The 17007-nt window shown below is 44.3% G+C and overlaps 1 protein-coding gene across 1 annotated transcript; it reads left to right on the top strand.

Annotated features, from left to right (window-relative positions):
• The first annotated feature begins 975 nt into the window (after positions 1-975).
• Positions 976-15912, top strand: dgkq (diacylglycerol kinase theta). Its single transcript, XM_086101823.1, has 23 exons — positions 976-1647; positions 3933-4012; positions 4092-4191; positions 5764-5849; positions 5945-6070; positions 6343-6496; positions 6727-6795; positions 6877-6977; positions 7645-7844; positions 7943-8033; positions 8116-8170; positions 8248-8309; positions 8935-9085; positions 9161-9199; positions 9349-9464; positions 9932-10083; positions 10220-10368; positions 10594-10769; positions 10859-10959; positions 11777-11923; positions 12007-12118; positions 12290-12442; positions 13196-15912. Exons 1-23 carry the CDS (start codon positions 1449-1451, stop codon positions 13328-13330), a joined length of 2754 nt encoding a protein of 917 aa, XP_085957949.1. The 5' UTR covers positions 976-1448; the 3' UTR covers positions 13331-15912.
• The last annotated feature ends 1095 nt before the right edge of the window (positions 15913-17007 follow it).

Raw genomic sequence — 17007 nt, forward strand, 5'->3', positions numbered from 1 at the left:
ACAATAACAAAAAACACAAAACAATACGGGTTGAGCTGCCGCTGCTCAACCCATCTTCTCTTTATTGTACAGTATTGCGTTTCATGTTGACATCTTTTTTCCATGTAAAGAGTAATGTTCATCTTACATTTATTTAAACTATCTTTTTTTAGGTTGCACTTTACCTTTCTCGAGGATTCAGCCCTGATTTAAATGGTAAATTACAGTACATCACAAGAAACAATAGCATGCTCTGGTCAATCTGAAATAGGGCATCTTTATTATTATTTTTCCACAATTAAAAACACTTACTAAGTGTAATCACATTTTTTGGCTTGCGTTCGTCAAGAATCAGGATGACATACCTGTACATGTTTTTACAGAGTATTTCGTGCCATGGCGGTATTAAGTCGTTATAAGTGTGGACCTGTCTCATTTCGGTGCGCCAGCACCCTCATACACACGGACGTATGAGTTATTGCAGGATATTTTTTTTTGTCATTAATGCCCTCTATAAAATACATCGAAAATTTGTTGATCAAACAATTTATTGATTTACGATTTCAAAATTAGCTGTCCATCGTTTTGTTTTGCATGTATGAGAACAAAAGGCTAGGACACATTTACATGGGTTTGCAGTACTAACAGCCCTCGAAGGGAACCATAAGATGTAGCCCGCGTTAAAAATGAGTTTGACACCCCTGCTACACGCACACACACACACACACTTACACTCGCACGCTCGCACACGACGACAGTACATAAACTAAAACACGCACACGCGATTCATACACTCCCATTGACTTTTGCGGAGTCACACTGACACCACGTGGCCATATTTTGTAAGTGCAGCTCAGCGCTTGGTGATAGGAAATTACAAGGAAATGCTCTTGACAGACACTTCAATAATACAGTATATTTAGTAAGAAATGACGTCATCGTGTCGGGAACGAAAGTAGGTAATGGCAAAGGCAGGAAGGACGTGACGCACTTAGTCTCTTTCAATGAACGCTGCGAAGAAGACGGCGGAAGTAGCAGATCGTTCTTCACTTGTTACCGTCTGCGTTTTGTATTTTCGTGCTCCATACACGGACATATATATGAATAGGCCATATACTGTATACGTGCGGGGCTCAATCGTGAACACTAGCAGCGTGCACGCGCTTTACATCACGTGACCCCTCCACCGTCCGGCCACAAGGCGGAAGTCTTGAATCGTGACCATTCACTGCGCGCGCGAGCGAGACCCGGGCGCGTGAACGCGATCGGGATCTTGTGGAAGCAAATTGGGCGGGACCCACGCCGGCTCGCGACGTCACTGCTCGAAGGTACCCTCGTGGACCCAAACGCGCTCGTGTTGACCTGTCGGGCTTCGAACGCGGTGGGCATGGACGTTTAATATTTTTGTTAAAAACGTCATGCGTGACGTGGCGTGGACGTGATGTTTGTGACGTGACGTGACGTGAAGCATGGCGGACGGCAGTCCGGCTCGAGCGGAATCTGTGGACAGCAGCCGAAACTTGACGGAGAGTCCGCTGGGGACCAAGAAACGCCAGCAGGACTCTTGCGCTCTTGGTCACAGCTTCAAAAGGGTGACGCTCACCAAGCCCACTTTCTGCCACCACTGCAGCGACTTCCTGTGGGGGCTGCTCGGCTTCCTGTGTGAAGGTACAGCACAACATGCCGACAACATACCAACAACATGTCAACAACATGTCAATGGTCACCACCGTTACATTTGTGTCGTCAAATGTCGTTACTCTGATTTAGATTCTTAACTGCCTCCTTCAATGTCCTAGCTGTGTTTTCAAATGTTATCAATGTCTACCCGTTGTGTATGCATGTCGAGACTTAAATGAATCCATCAATCGGCCCACTGTTTCTTTTGTTGTAAACGTCCTTATCGTGTCTTCAAATAGCTAAAAGGCATCATCCGTCCGTCTAGGATGGGCTATTTCTCACTCAAAAACGTGTGTAGTTTTTGTTCAGGACAATGATATCAGCTTGCATTTTCAATGTTATCAATTAGTTTTGGAGAAATCGATGAATAACGAACTACTCTCAAAAACGCTCCTTTCTCGACAGCAATATAGCCGTGCCTCCCTTCCACTTCCCAACGTCTTGGTGGGAGTCAGCGGAGGAACCGGACACAATTTGTCCATTTTTAAAATCACTGTACATACATAGCTCATAATTTCGAAAAACGATGATCAATTGCCACCAAAATGTATGTGGACATTTCTACTTATGCCCAATTCAACCTCTGAAAATAGTATAAGGATTAGCCCATGTCTGATTCATAAGTGATGAGGAAATTAGCAGTTTACCAATTTCATGGAATTTCTGCAGATTTCCTTTCTTTGATGAGTAGAACAATGCATTTCAAGAGGCTTTTCGTAAGCTGATTTATTCATAGGTCATAATACAAATTTCATTCTAGAAGGGTGAGCTTGACTTTTCAACGAAAAAAGAAGCTATTATTGAGAATAACACACATTTTCTGCTGGAGGAAATCATTAAAGATTGAGGGATAGTATTATACACGAGTGCACGCAGTGTTTTGAAAATTTGCCCCATTGATGTGATCAGTGTTTCCTAACTTTTACTGAGCCAAGGCACACATTTCATATCAGAAAAAAAAAATCACCACTTCTCAGAACGATTCACAAAAAGTGAATTCACAGGTTACCTTTGTACCATCTGTCATCTAGTGGAAGAGCATTTAATTGTTTTGCCTGTTACTATACCACAGTGGTTCTCAATTATTTTCTGTCATGCCCCCCCGAAGAAGAAGAAAACATCTTGCCCCCCCCCCCCCCCCCTCCGACTATAAATACCTGTAGTATCATTTGTCTATAAAATTCTTATAAGTTCTGGACACCTCTGCATAACAGTGTATCCTTATAAATGTATAAGAGAATAAAAAAAGAAATATGGACCAACTTACAACAAAGAATAGCTTTATTAACTGGAACAGAAAAGATTTAAAGTCCTATACATGGTTAGCATCGACCATTTGTGTGAGTATTGTAACGTTTTGTTGCTCTTCGGAGCAATTTCCAAGTTGTGATTAAAAATTAGGACGCGCATTCCATGTCGTCAGTCGTGGTATGTAGTGCCAAGGTAAAAAACACCAAGAAAGCCAAACATGGAAAATGGCGATTGCTTGCGCCGCAGAGAGTGTGGCGGCCACTTCTGACAGATGCCTGGTGGCTCATACACGCAAAACCTTCTTATGATCTCTATCAATGTCTCCAAATATCTCTACTATGCTTCCATGTCTTTAAATATCCTCAATGCACTGTAAGCAGGTTTTGCTACAATTGTTGCACATTGAAAGTGGTCCTCACAAAGACACACCACGTGTACACACATGTTCTGCCCAGTAACACACGCGTTGTCCGTCATCCGTGTGAGGAGCAGAATGTGAAAGTGTGTGCTTGTGTTTCTCAATGTGAGAACCAGTTCTCTTGGATCCTCTGGTCGTCATGGAAACAGAAGTCTTAGTGTGTGTGTGTGTGTGTGTGTCCTTGGCCAATGAAAATGTGTCTTTTGTCACATGATACCAAATTGTTGATGAAGCTTCTCTGTTGCCATGGTGATAGCATTAACACGTGTTGTGCCTTAAATACAAACCCTATTCCAATGAGGTTGGGAAGTCGTGTTAAAGATAAATAAAAAGAAAATACGATGATTTGCAAATCATGTGAAACCTGTATTTAATTGAATACATGTGAAAACTTATAAACTTTTTTTTTTTTCAAATAATCATTAAATGTCATCTGTTGGCTTGGTGATGTCTATTGTTTTTAAATCTGCCTTGCTTTGGCAAAATGTGTCTCGTTTGAAATATGCCCTCTGTTGTCATGGTGAAGTGGGTCTATGTCAAAGGTGTCTATTGTTTCTATGGTTAGACATACTGTACTGCATGTTCTCTTCTGCTTTCTCCTCAGTGTGCAACTTGATGTGTCACGAGAAATGTCTGAAGACGCTTCGCTCGCTGTGCTCCAGCATGGCGCCCTCTGCCGTACGGGTGAGTAACGCATTGTCGTCATTATCGTTGTTGATGACATCACACGATGACGCCGCAGTGTTCACGTTGACGCCTACAGATCCCCGTGGCCCACTGCTTCGGTCCGGACACTCACAAGAGGCGCATGTGCAGCGTCTGCAGGAAACAGACGGAGGGAAACGGCGCTCTCCGTTGCGAAGGTCAGCCCAATGCTCGTGGTTCCGCAGCCAGCAGGCACTCTCTTTGAGACAATAGGCAGCTGCCAGCTTTGCTAAATGTCTTGCCAGCCCTCGCTATCGTCAATGAATCTGTCAAGAATAAATTAGCAAATTCAAAATTTCAATGTGAAACTCCTCTACAACGAAACCTGCATGGGCGAAAATATCCCCTAGTGTGAAAAAATCTTCATGCATTAACAGCATTCCCACTCTCCAGCCCCCCAAACAATGAAAAAAAACCCTGTTGCGTTATACGAAATCTTTTTCTCTGCTCTTGCCTCGCGACGAGATTCACTACAACGAAGTCTAATCCAACAGCGACCTCTACTGCTTCGTTCGGAAACGGCAACAGCAACCACCACACTGGTTTACACATGCGCAGTAGTCCAGGAAGTATTTGTTATTGTTAGTTTCAGACGCAGCAAGAACGTTGCATTGCGAACATTGCTACAAAACGGACCTTTGGATGTCAAGCAGCTAAGAAAAGAAGAGCTCTGACGCTGGAAGAGAGGGTAAAAGTGATCAAAATGAAAGACGGAGGAAGCAAAATAAAATACATTTTCCAAGAAATGGATGTAAGTGAAATTGAATGCTGACTGTAAATTTCGCAATTTCTTTCCCTTTTTTTCTTTCTACACTGACTATGAAGTGTCAAATAAGTGTATGCTCATATTTATGCCCTATTGGAATAAAAATAAACAGTACACATACGTTTGTGTGTGTGCGTGTACACACTCGTTTGTGTGTGTGTGTGTGTTTGTGTGTGTGTGTGCGTGTGTGTGTGTTTACATCTGAGATCAAATTTGCTACAGTGAAAACCCCCCTGTTGTGAAAAATTTCTTGCTGCAAACATGATTTCGTTGTACAGGAGTTTCACTGTATAACCTTTTTCATCACCAGTTCAGAATTTACTCCCGCACTGATCCTCCTTTTAAAACTCCTTCACTCCCAGCCATTTTAGGGCATTTTGACATTTTCAAGACCCATCGGCTGTTGAGTTCAATGTTCAACTGAACCTCCAGGGACCCCTTTGCCACCCCCGGTAAACTTGTCTAGATCCGCCCATGGTTATTGAATATTTGATAAATTGTTCCACCTCTAGGGCGGCCCGGTAGTCCAGTGGTTAGCACGTCGACTTCACAGTGCAGAGGTACCGGGTTCAATTCCAGCTCCGGCCTCCCTGTGTGGAGTTTGCATGTTCTCCCCGAGCCTGCGTGGGTTTTCTCCGGGTACTCCGGTTTCCTCCCACATTCCAAAAAACATGCATGGCAGGCTGATTGAACTCTCTAAAAATTGTCCCTAGGTGTGAATGTGAGCGTGGATGGTTGTTTGTCTCTGTGTGCCCTGCGATTGGCTGGCAACCGATTCAGGGTGTCCCCCGCCTACTGCCCGAAGACAGCTGGGATAGGCTCCAGCACCCCCCGCGACCCTAGTGAGGATTAAGCGGTTCGGAAAATGGATGGATGGATGGATGTTCCACCTCTAGATAGATTTTCATTTGTCCTGGATGCTAAGAGCACACTCAAACAAGAGATGCTCTCGCTCTGGTTTCAGTGTGCGAGCTGCATGTGCACGCCAACTGCGCCGCCTTCACGTGTGCCGACTGCCGCTCTTGTCACGTGGACGGCACTCGGCAGCAGGTCAGTGACCGCCGCTCACCCGGGGGACTTCCCGCGATGCATTTAATTTGGAAAATGAGCGTTTTCCGACCCACGGCGGTTGCGTGTACCCACAGGACACGTTTCACCACCACTGGCGGGAGGGCAACCTGGCGTCGGCCGCGCGCTGCCAGCTGTGCCGGCGCTCCTGCGGCTCATCCGACGTTCTGGCGGGGATGAGGTGCGAGTGGTGCGGCATCACGGTAAGAAGCGCCTTCCTGCCGTAGGCGGAGGTAGCTGTGCCCGTGGGGGTCAGGGGATGTCATAAAGTGCAAGTACCTTGTCACAGTACTTGAAACAGACTTTTCTTTCTGACAACTTTCACTTTTCCCTCCCTGCATTTGACTTCTGTACTTTCAAAATAGGCGGGTTACTTTTTTTTTTCCCGCTTCAACTTAAGTACTGAGAGAACCTTTGCCCGTTGTGAGTAGCGTTCGCTGCCATCTGTGTTGACACTTGTTTCTCACCCCCGCAGTGTCACGCGGCGTGCTATCTCAGGGTAGCGCCGCAGTGCACCCTGGGCCGTCTGCGCCGCATGCTGCTGCATCCCACCTGCGTGCGCCTCCAATCTAGAAACTTCAGCAAGCATCACTGCTTCCGCATCACAGAGACTGGCGGCCACGAGCTGGGTATGTGCCCGCCGTAGTTCCTCACTGCCTGGCATCTAATGAGAATAATGAGAATGAGTTGACAATTTTTATAATGATTAAGCAGTTTGGACCAGACATCTACCGCAGGGCCACATAAAATGACACAAGGGGTCTCATCTGGCCCACAAGCCATGAGTTTGACACCCGTGTCTTAAATTGTCACAATGTTGATAATATTGTTCAGTTATGTTCATGACATCGCCCTGCAGATGACAACGATGGTGTGGACACATCCGCTGTGGCATCTAAAGACGGTCAACCGGCAACGCCCGAGCATGGTCGGTTGTCGCACGACTGCTCTTGTGAGTTGAAAAAAAAAAGCAACTGCGCTAATCGATTTCGATGGGTTTGTGATGCAGGCAAACAGTTTCTTAAGGTCTATGACGGCGACGACGGCCTCAGGCGCGGTCACTTCCGTCTCGTCTCCATCGTCAGAGCCACCAGGAACCAGGAAGTTCTGGTAGGAAACACAGCATGTCGACCATCATCACTAAGATCCATAAACATTAACAGTCTCATTAAATACTTTATATCCAATCTCAATCACGAATAAAACATGTCAACAACCAGTCGGTAAGCATGTGTCATTCAAATATGTAAGATGCTCATCACACCAGCGAGTTGAATTTCCCTTCCTTAAAACTGTTAAGACGTCACGGACACGTCCGTGAAGGTGCCAGTAAGAAGTCGGGCACTTGAGGTGGATGTCAGTTGCTCATAAATCATGTCAACAACCTATCAATCACATGACGGAAACAATCAAGATGACAGGCCTGTGTCAGTCAACGTGTCTACAAACATATCCATTGTATATCAATAAGATGCTCATCATGTCAGTAAAGGAGTCAGTTACATTTCAGTCACATTTCACTCGGAGATGTCATTTCAGCAAACGCCACGTGCCAGTGTTTGTCTGTCATGTGCCAGTAACGCGTCGACAAACATTTCAATCGCATATCGGTAAGATCTCTGTTACTTCCCTAATGTCAATTAAGGTGTTAGCCACACGTCAATACAATTGATTGAAGGTGTTGAAGAGTTAGCAATAACATGTCAGTCACATGCCAGTGAGATGTCAGTAAAGGTGCCATGTGCATGCACTGAGATGTGTTGGCGTCACGGCACAGGAGGCGGCGTTGCGGGCCTTTTACCTGCCAGATGACCCTCAGCAGTTCCAGCTGCAGGAGGTGGGCGGACTGGAGCGTCTCCATAGCGACGACGTCCTGAACCGGAACAGCGGCTCGCTGAAAGACGGAGGCGACGCCTGGATGCTGAGGGCCAAACGGGGCCGGCCTGAGGTCATCAAGGTGTACGGCGGCGTCACCAGGTTAGGCTGCTTCTTTTTCAAGATGGCGCGCGCACTCGCCGGCCTCCGACAAAAAAAAAAAAAAAAAGTCAACAACAGTGTGCGGGTGTGCATTTTAGCCCCAGATCGCATCACGTCAGCGTGTCCGTGTCCGAGGACAGCACGGCGGCATCTGTCCTCACCGAGGCCCTCGAGCAGCTGGAGCTTAATGTACGCACCTTCAGCACAGAACCTTCCGCAACAAGAAGGAAGCGGTCACATGATAACAACAAAGTCCTGCTATTCCTTACAGAAAGACGGCGTGACACAATTTGACTTGCAGGAAGTACTCATGAGCAGCAAACAAGGTCAGTGACCCCCTGGCCTCTGGCTTTTTTCCTAGGTACAAAGTACAGTAAAGGTCACGACTTCTGTGTGTCCTCAGTGCAGAAGCAAACGCTGACACCGCAGCAGAACATTCTGGCCAAACTGCATGACATCAGGAAGGTCAGTCGTGGAGCAATTATTATTGATGTTACCATCAGATAGCATCAGCATGGATTGCCTTTTGCCGGTGAATGAAACTGTGACCGCCGGTGTCAATCAAGTCAGTCACATCAGCCACGTCACTGTTGACATGCCAAGAAAAATGTTAGTTAAATGTTGAACATGCGTCATTAAATACATAAAATATATTTTAATCTGTGCTAACGTGAACCTATCTGAGTCAGAAAGATAAAGTCAATCGTGTTTCAGTAAACAAGTCACGCCCCTAAAATGTTAAGCACATGTTAGAAAACGTGTCAGTAAGGTTTCAGATGTCTCAGTCAAACAATGAGCCATTTGGCAGCAAATGTGTCAGTACAAGTTCATCAGGAAACATGCCAGTAAAATGTCAGTTGCGTCAGTAAATGTGTCAGGAGTTAATATCCATGCCCATGTCAATAGCTTGTAAGTCATGTCAGTTATATATCAATTTTGTCACAGAATGTGATTAAAATGAGTCACGTGTCAGGGACAGGTAGCCATCGCATGAGGATAGATTGTCTTCTATCGACCAAAGAGACGTCTATTTTGTGGGCACTTATATCACATGTTCCGCCTGTGTGTGCATCTGTGGGTTTTTCCCCAGACGTCTTTGTGGCAGATGAACCAGACTCGCTTCTACGTGGCGGAGAGGCGGAGCCAAACGGTGCAGGTGAGCCTGCTGATTGGAGGGATGCCACCCCTGCTGTCCAAAGAGCAGTACTGGCAGCTCGTGCAGGAACAGCTGAGCGCTAAGAGTGAGTGCACACATGCGTGCATGCACAAGTCATGATACCAGGGTCAACATGACTTCATCTTCGTCTTGTCTGCAGGTCACCTGGCGGACATCAGCCACGTGTATGCAAGTCAAGGTGAGCTGGTCGCTACTGTGACCAGTCCACAAATGATATCACTCTTGTACAGTACACGTTTGTGTGTGTGTGTGTGTGTGTGTGTGTGTGTGTGTGTGTGTGTGTGTGTGCGTGCGCGTGTGCGCGCGTGTGCGTGTGCGTACGTGCAGGCGCGGTGGCGTTGAAGTTGTCCTGTTTCGCTGAAGCCGAGCGCGTGTTCATGTTGGCCAAAGACGTGACCGTCAACGACAAGTCGCTCACGTCACTCGTCATCCCGGACATCCAGGTACACTGGGGGAACAGTAACTTGCTCACATGATCAACCTGTCCATCTAAATTATTATTATTATTGTTATTTTTTTTGAATGTGCCTAAAAAGTAGATTCAGACTGTAGGGCATGATGCCCTTTTGTATTTTTTTCTTCAATCCAATCTTTTTATGTACCGGTTACCGTTTACATTCCAGTAGAAAATATGACTTGAATGGTAAATGACACACATGCTTATAAAACACATCGTCGCATGTTTACAGAAGACATCCTGACCCCTTGCTAGTGTCCAGGTTTTGTAACTTCCTGCTCTATTATTGTAGCTTATGTACTGTACCTAATCAAGTGGCCACTGGGTGACCTCTGTTGGCCAAAAAAGGGAACAACAACACAACACACATGAGACATGTTGGTCAGGTGTTCTGTCACTGTTGAAGGGATGCAACTAACATTTAACCCTGTTATTGATGTGGTGTCACTGCAGTTCAGTCTGCTGGGTGACGACGTGCGCCCCCTGCTGGTATTTGTCAACACAAAGAGCGGCGGCCTGAAGGGCAAAGATCTTCTGTATGCCTTCCGCAAGATTCTCAACCCGCACCAAGTCTTTGACCTCTCCAATGGAGGACCGCTGCCAGGGTGACTTTCGTACCATTGTGACCAGCGTTATACTTGAGACAGGAAGCAAATTATAAGGATTGCTTTGTGTGTGCGTGTGTGTGTGTGTGTGTGTGTGTGTGAGTGTGTGTGTGTGTGTGTGTGTGCGTGTGTGCAGCCTCCACACTTTCCGAGACATTCCCAGCTTCCGCGTGTTGGTGTGCGGGGGCGACGGCACAGTGGGCTGGGTGCTGGGCGTACTGGAGGCGCTGCGGCACCAGCTGGCCTGCCGAGAACCGCCTGTTGGCATCGTGCCGCTTGGAACAGGTCACACGCGCTCTGTGTCTATGGCTCTGTGTGCGTGACTGCAAGTGTACTTGTGTGTGTGTGGGGGGGGGGTGTTCTGTGCATGCCTGTGGCTGTCATTGTGAGAGACTACGAGTATGCGTGTGTGTGTGTGTGGTTGTGGGTGTGTGAGATAGACTGAATGCCAGAGCGCATGAGTGTGGTCCACGTTACGCCGATGTCCAACTACGAACGTTCCTCCCAAAGGTAACGACCTGTCACGTGTCCTGCGCTGGGGCCCAGGCTACAGCGGCGAAGACCCGTCTCACATTCTGGCCTGCGTGGACGAGGCGGACGAGGTTCTGATGGACCGCTGGACCATCCTGCTGGACGCGCAGGACCTTGCCGAGAACTGCGCTGATGCCTTCCTGGAAGCACCCAAGGTGCGCCTTCTTGTCCGTGTCAAAGCCCAAAATTCCGCAGAAGGGAGTAAAATAATTCCCGTGTCAGCTGACGTCCATCATTGTCCCAGATTGTCCACATGAACAACTACTTCGGAGTGGGCATTGACGCCGAGCTGAGCCTCGACTTCCACCAGGCCCGTGAAGACGACCCGGAAAAGTTTACCAGCAGGTACGCCGCAATCGTCAACATCAGCTTGATTAAAAAAGAAAAAAATGTTTCCATCACTTTATTCTGAACCAGGACATTATTTCAAATTGGCACTGTAGAAAATGCACAAATATTAAATTGAGACAGTGTGGTGAGAGGTGTGTGCAGCTCCCAGTCGGCCAGCACAAGCATTACAGTATCTACAAACAGAAAGCGAGCAAGGTAGGAATTAAGAGGAATGAATTAGTGCTGACTTTTCTCTTAAGCTTGTAACCATGGGAATAAGTTTTATTGAGTTGTATGCATTTTTTTGGTTTGTTTTCAAAGCTTGTTGCTTGTTGTAGTGTTTTATTTATATACACAAACATTTATTTCATATATTTTTTAACAAAATGGGGATCTTATAGCTCAAAAACTTGACATGATTGAAAAAATGTGAATTTTTTAAAAATATTTTTAATCTTAGGCAAAAGACATGTTTGTTGTCATCCTCAAACCAAGAGCAGAAGAAGCTCCTCGGCACAGCTGCAGTGTCGAAAAAATAATTCCCTCCCTCAAGTTTTCTACAGTAAATTGAGTTTTATAAACTGTCAACATAACACAAACGTTCATCTTACACTTAGCTTTGTTCTAATTTCAAACAAAACCAAAAACTGCAGGGAATTCCCAGCATGCAGTGTGGCTGCATCACCTTTTTTCCACTTTGCTTCCTGTACTGCAAGTGTAGTAAGTGAAGCGAAAATAGCACTAGAGGTAAATAAAACAAACATGTGACTCACCACGGACTTTCCCCATCAGCCGCTGTTTTTTTTGTTTATTTTTTATTTTTGGCTGCCAGGTTCCACAACAAGGGCGTGTACGTCAAGGTGGGCCTGCAGAAGATCAGCGCCACCCGCAGTCTGCACAGGGAACTGCAGCTGCAAGTAGATGGCCGCCAAGTTGCACTGCCCAACATCGAAGGCCTCATCTTCCTCAACATTCCCAGGTGAGGATGAGCTCAGTACACGTCGACCGCGTGACCTCACCCTCCCCGTGACCTCACCCTCCCCGTGTCTTGTGCGCCTGTAGCTGGGGCTCGGGCGCCGACCTGTGGGGGTCCGATGCGGACACTCGCTACAACAAACAAAGCGTGGATGACGGCCTGCTGGAGGTGGTGGGCGTTACTGGCGTTGTTCACATGGTGAGCAGACGTACTCTTCAGCCACCAATGGGTTACTATACGGCCGCCGGCGCAGCTTAACCCTTTCATGCATCAGTAATGACCACCTGTAACCTGATAACATGATAAGCTGTCCACTGTAGTCACCGCTGTCCCTGAAAAGGTTAATGTGCCGCTTCGTCCTTTCCACAGGGTCAGGTGCAGAGCGGCCTGCGCTCCGGCATTCGGATCGCCCAAGGGACTTACATGCGCATAGCGCTCAGGAAAGCTTTCCCCGTGCAGGTGGATGGAGAGCCGTGGCTGCAACCTCCAGGACTCATCATCATCTCCGCTGCTGGACCCAAGGTCAACAAACACAAACGACATACTCTTGAGCTGTCTTTGGCGGGGGAATGCAAACGTCCCTGTTCCGTAAAAATACAAAAAAAAAAAATAAAGCGCTTTTGTTGATTTACCAGCAAGAGCAAATATTTTCAACACTTCAGATTGGTCAAGCACTTGTCAAAAATAAAAGCTCAATATGGGGACTGACGTACAGAATTATTAGATACAATCACATAACGGGGTAGGACTAGATATGTTTTTTACTTCTTCCTACTCCCTTGAACATAATAACTGTGTTGAATGAAGATTGATTTCTTTCTTTTTACTTTTTTTATCTACCTTATTTTCTGTCAAATTATTACTGTATATATGTTTTATGTTCAATAAACAAACAAACAAACAATCTATTTGTGGAGAGGGGGAAAAAAGTAGGACTTCGACCATATTTGGTTTTGGAATGTTTTGGCCTGACGCCAGCGATATTTAACTCATTCACTCCCAAAGACGTTTTTAAACGTCTTTTCAGACTTGGTCCAGAATTGGCTGGTACTGAATGAGTTAATTGGGCCCGCAAGTTAAAAAACTATTTTAACTTTGTAGCTTCTGTTGTTAGATGAATGAGCTGAGTTTTATTATTTGGGGCAAATGCAAATCAAACTGATTACATTTAATTAAGTCGATAATTCAAAATAAAAGTCATATTTCGAAAAATAAAAATTTATATCTGATGTACCTAATGAAGTGACCACGGTGGGGTCTCTTGCTGGCTCGCAGGTGCGCATGCTGAGGAAGTCCAAACACAAACACAGGAAGTCAGCGGGCGGTGCCAAGGACGGGCGTCCGGAAAGCTCCGCCTCCTGGGACGGATCCTCGGAAAGCTCCGTCTCCTCGGGTGGCGTCCCACTGTGATGTCAGATTACAACGCCAACGTGGCTCAGGTAAAAACAAAACAAAACAATGACGACGTCGCTTTGGAAACGCTGGAAACGCTCACTGCAAACTCTGTTGTAAAGGAGCGCTTGCCATGGTGACCGACTACTCATACATTTGGATGTTGTTGTCATGACGATGTGTTTGGTTCATCCTAACATAGCTTTGCTGATGTTGTGCTAATTATTTTTTGAAATTTAAAAAAAGTTCTTCATGTGTGAAGTCAGAAATGGTGTAAGACAAGATGTTTTTATTTTGTAAAATGTTTACTTGAAAATGTCGACTCGCAGTGATTCTCAGACTGGGGTCCTCAGACAAAATCATGTCAAGAAGTAATTGCATTTTTAAAATGTTCATATGCGAGCGAACCCTGTATATTCGCCTTTCAGCACACTTGAGTTCACCGATTTCTAGATTTATTTTTATCTTTTATTTTCTTTTATTCTTTAGGAGCCATCCTTTATTTTTTTATGGGAAAAAATATTTGGTGTTATATTCCTTGAAGAATTTTGGGGCGGTAATTTTTTTTTTTTGTATTTTGCAATTATGTGGACGTGAATGACACACATATTTTGGTGCTTTGCACCCCCTGATGGGTACCAGCCAGCCCGTTAACAAGACAGATTAAGCAAGGACGCTTCCCTACTTTCACAATAGAAAGCTCTGATATGATCGGGACCTACCATCATGTAAATTGGAAAAAATATTTTTTTCCCAAGAACAAACAACAGATTTTTCAGGAATAAATGTCCAAAAAGGCACATCATATTCTGAGAATAAAATTTTATTTTTCAGATTCATTTGTTAAAAAGTGAATTTCTTCCCCTGGTAAAGTTTGAATTTAACATAATTGTCACAATTTAATTTTAGAAAATTATTTCAATTTAATTATTACATTTATTGAATATTGAATTTGTTGTTGGAAAAATGACTTTTTTTGGACAAAATATATTTTATTCTGGAATATTGCAATCTTTTTTGAAAAGAAAAATTCATATCGTGAGATTACAAATTTTTATCTTGACCAAATTTCATGACAAAACACAACTTAATGCTCATAAGACTGCAACTTTACTTTTTATGAGAAAATATTCATTTGTCATTTTGACTTTACAATTTATATATATATATATATATATATATAGTAACATTCCAACTTTTTTTCTTTAAAAAATACTCTATTCCTCAAACATGACTTTTTTAAAATAGGACCATACTCATAACTTTACAACTTTTTTTTCTCTTAATTTAAAACGGAATTTCATTTTATCGTAACATTCTACATATTTTCTGGGAATATCGGTGGCTCCTATCCCATTTTCAGGGTACCCTCTAAACGAATATGCGGGCTTTTGGTTTTAGCAAGTTATTAGCGTGTTTAATTGAAACGTGCCAACACTCGCTCATCCTCCAAGAAGAAAGATGAGCGTAGGTCACGTTGGATTTGTAAGCCCCCCCCTTACTTGAAATGGTCATCTTGTTTACCTTTGTTTTACTTACATGTCGCTTAGTGCGTTAGCCAAGTGGTGACACATGAATGGGAGCGGGAAAAGTGGTAGTGTGTTTACAAGTGTTATTTGAACACTGTCCCGTTTATTAGCTATCACGTGACCTCAACAAATGTCGTCATTGTTCTTTTTAGGGCCTTGCCGATATGGATTTTTTTTTGGGGGGGGGGGAAATTCTGATATTGAGTGTTATAAAATTCTGATAACCAATTAATCTGCCGGTTAATTTAAAAATAAATCAACTAAATAGCTTATTTATAACCCCTTAACACTCATAACCATAAACATTAATTACAATCAGAATATTTGACAATACTTTGTCTTCGAGTAGTTAAGAGAAAAATTGGCAAAAACAAAATCATTATCTTGATCCAAAAAATTGCCAATTTTAAAAGCTAATATCGGCAGATTAAATCGGTTGTGTCACGTTTGCAACTGCGAGTTGTTAGAAATGTCCGCCAACACTAAGGTGGTGCACTCCGCCGCTGTGTTGCTGACATCTTGTTGCTCATGTGCTTTCATAACGTAATGAAGACTACAGTATACTAGTGTCCATCCATCTGTCCGTCCATCCTGGTTGTGGTGATTAAGCCCCACCCCCATCATATCTGTTTCGTGGGATAAAAAAAACACTGCACTAGTATGATGACTATTATGAACCCAGCATTCATTCAACTGCCTTGATATCAGATCCATCCACTACTACATTCTTCGGCCTCACTAGTGAGACAGTTCAGCGCACTAGTAGAACAACTGTGTCTTACGTACTCCCCCATAACATTATGCAGAAATGTCATACTGGGCACTGGGCATACTTGGACAACTACATCTTACAAGTGATATGGAAGCAATGCTTGCAAGGGCTCTCAACAACTGGTGAGCAGTGCCTGACCGATGCAAATTGTCATGAACATTTGTCAACAATAAAGAGCAACTCACTCCAAACCACCGATGACGTCATAGTGTGCTCATGGCGTCACGTTTGCTTTGTTTTACTGTCTCGACATTGTGGAATGTTGGTGGAAGTATTAAAAATAAAAAATAATTTGTGTGCGTGCCTGTCTGTTTCATGTTGTTATCCACCCGGGGTGTCAAAAGTCAAAGTTGTCTTTCAGCTCGGCAACATAAACAACAATGTTAGTTTAGCCACCACTTTTGTTGTGATTGGTATCAGGTAACACTAAGCCAGGCTTGAAACCTGACTTTGTTTAAACCCCTAGCCCAGGGTTAAAATCTTAATTTGAAACCCGAACTGTCACTTGAAACCCTACTTTGAAACCTTAACACCGAACCCCTACTTTAAAATCTTAACACTGACTTGAAACCCCAATGTATATCTTGAACGCTTCCTTCAAACCATAACCCTTGCTCAGAATAGCCTTGACGTGTAACCCTAACACTTGTTTAAAACCACAACCTAAAAGCCTACTTTCAAACCCTAACCTTGACTTGAATCCCGAACACTTTTTCCTCATCAAAACCGAGACATGAATTAGAAATTTGAAACGTCAACTCTGAAAACCATAACTTGCTTGCTCCCTTGTTTGAAAGCAGAACTCTTAAGACTCCACTTTGAAACCCTACCCCTGACTTGAATTTTGTTATTCCAGGCGTGAAACCTGAATTTTAAAGCTTAACCTTGCTTGAAAACTGATCGTGAGTTTGTTTAATTAAAAAAAAAAAAAGTGGAAGTTGTGGTGCTGCCATAGTTGACCAGCAGGGTGCAGGAGGTTCCCCCAGTGAAGATCTTCAAAACGTACGTAGAGAGCTCACTCTGTATGGCAAAATGCAAACCAGTGTGAAGTGAAGGACTTTTGACAAAGTGCAAAGCAGGGCAAAAAAATCAACATTTGTCATTTTTTTTTGCGACATTATTTCATGTCATGTGCGCTTGGTCCACTTTGACCTCTTTGGTCGTCCTTCGAGATTGGATTTCCTCCCACCCCGTACTTGTTTCTTTTATAAATGTAAATGGGACTGTTGTTAGAAGTGCAACAATTCGTGAATGAATTGAAAACTAATTAATGAATAGACACCTACTTAGTTGATTTTTCTTTTCGTGATGTTGTAACTGGAATATTTAGGAGTTCAGCCTCTTAATGGGGAAGCTCCGATTTCTGGAGTCATGGTTATCTTGAGACGTGCAAA

This window comes from Hippocampus guttulatus, chromosome 2 (genome assembly GCF_054856545.1).
Source record: "Hippocampus guttulatus isolate MCC_2025c chromosome 2, RoL_Hgut_1.0, whole genome shotgun sequence".
In the NCBI taxonomy this organism is placed as follows: Eukaryota; Metazoa; Chordata; class Actinopteri; order Syngnathiformes; family Syngnathidae; genus Hippocampus; species Hippocampus guttulatus.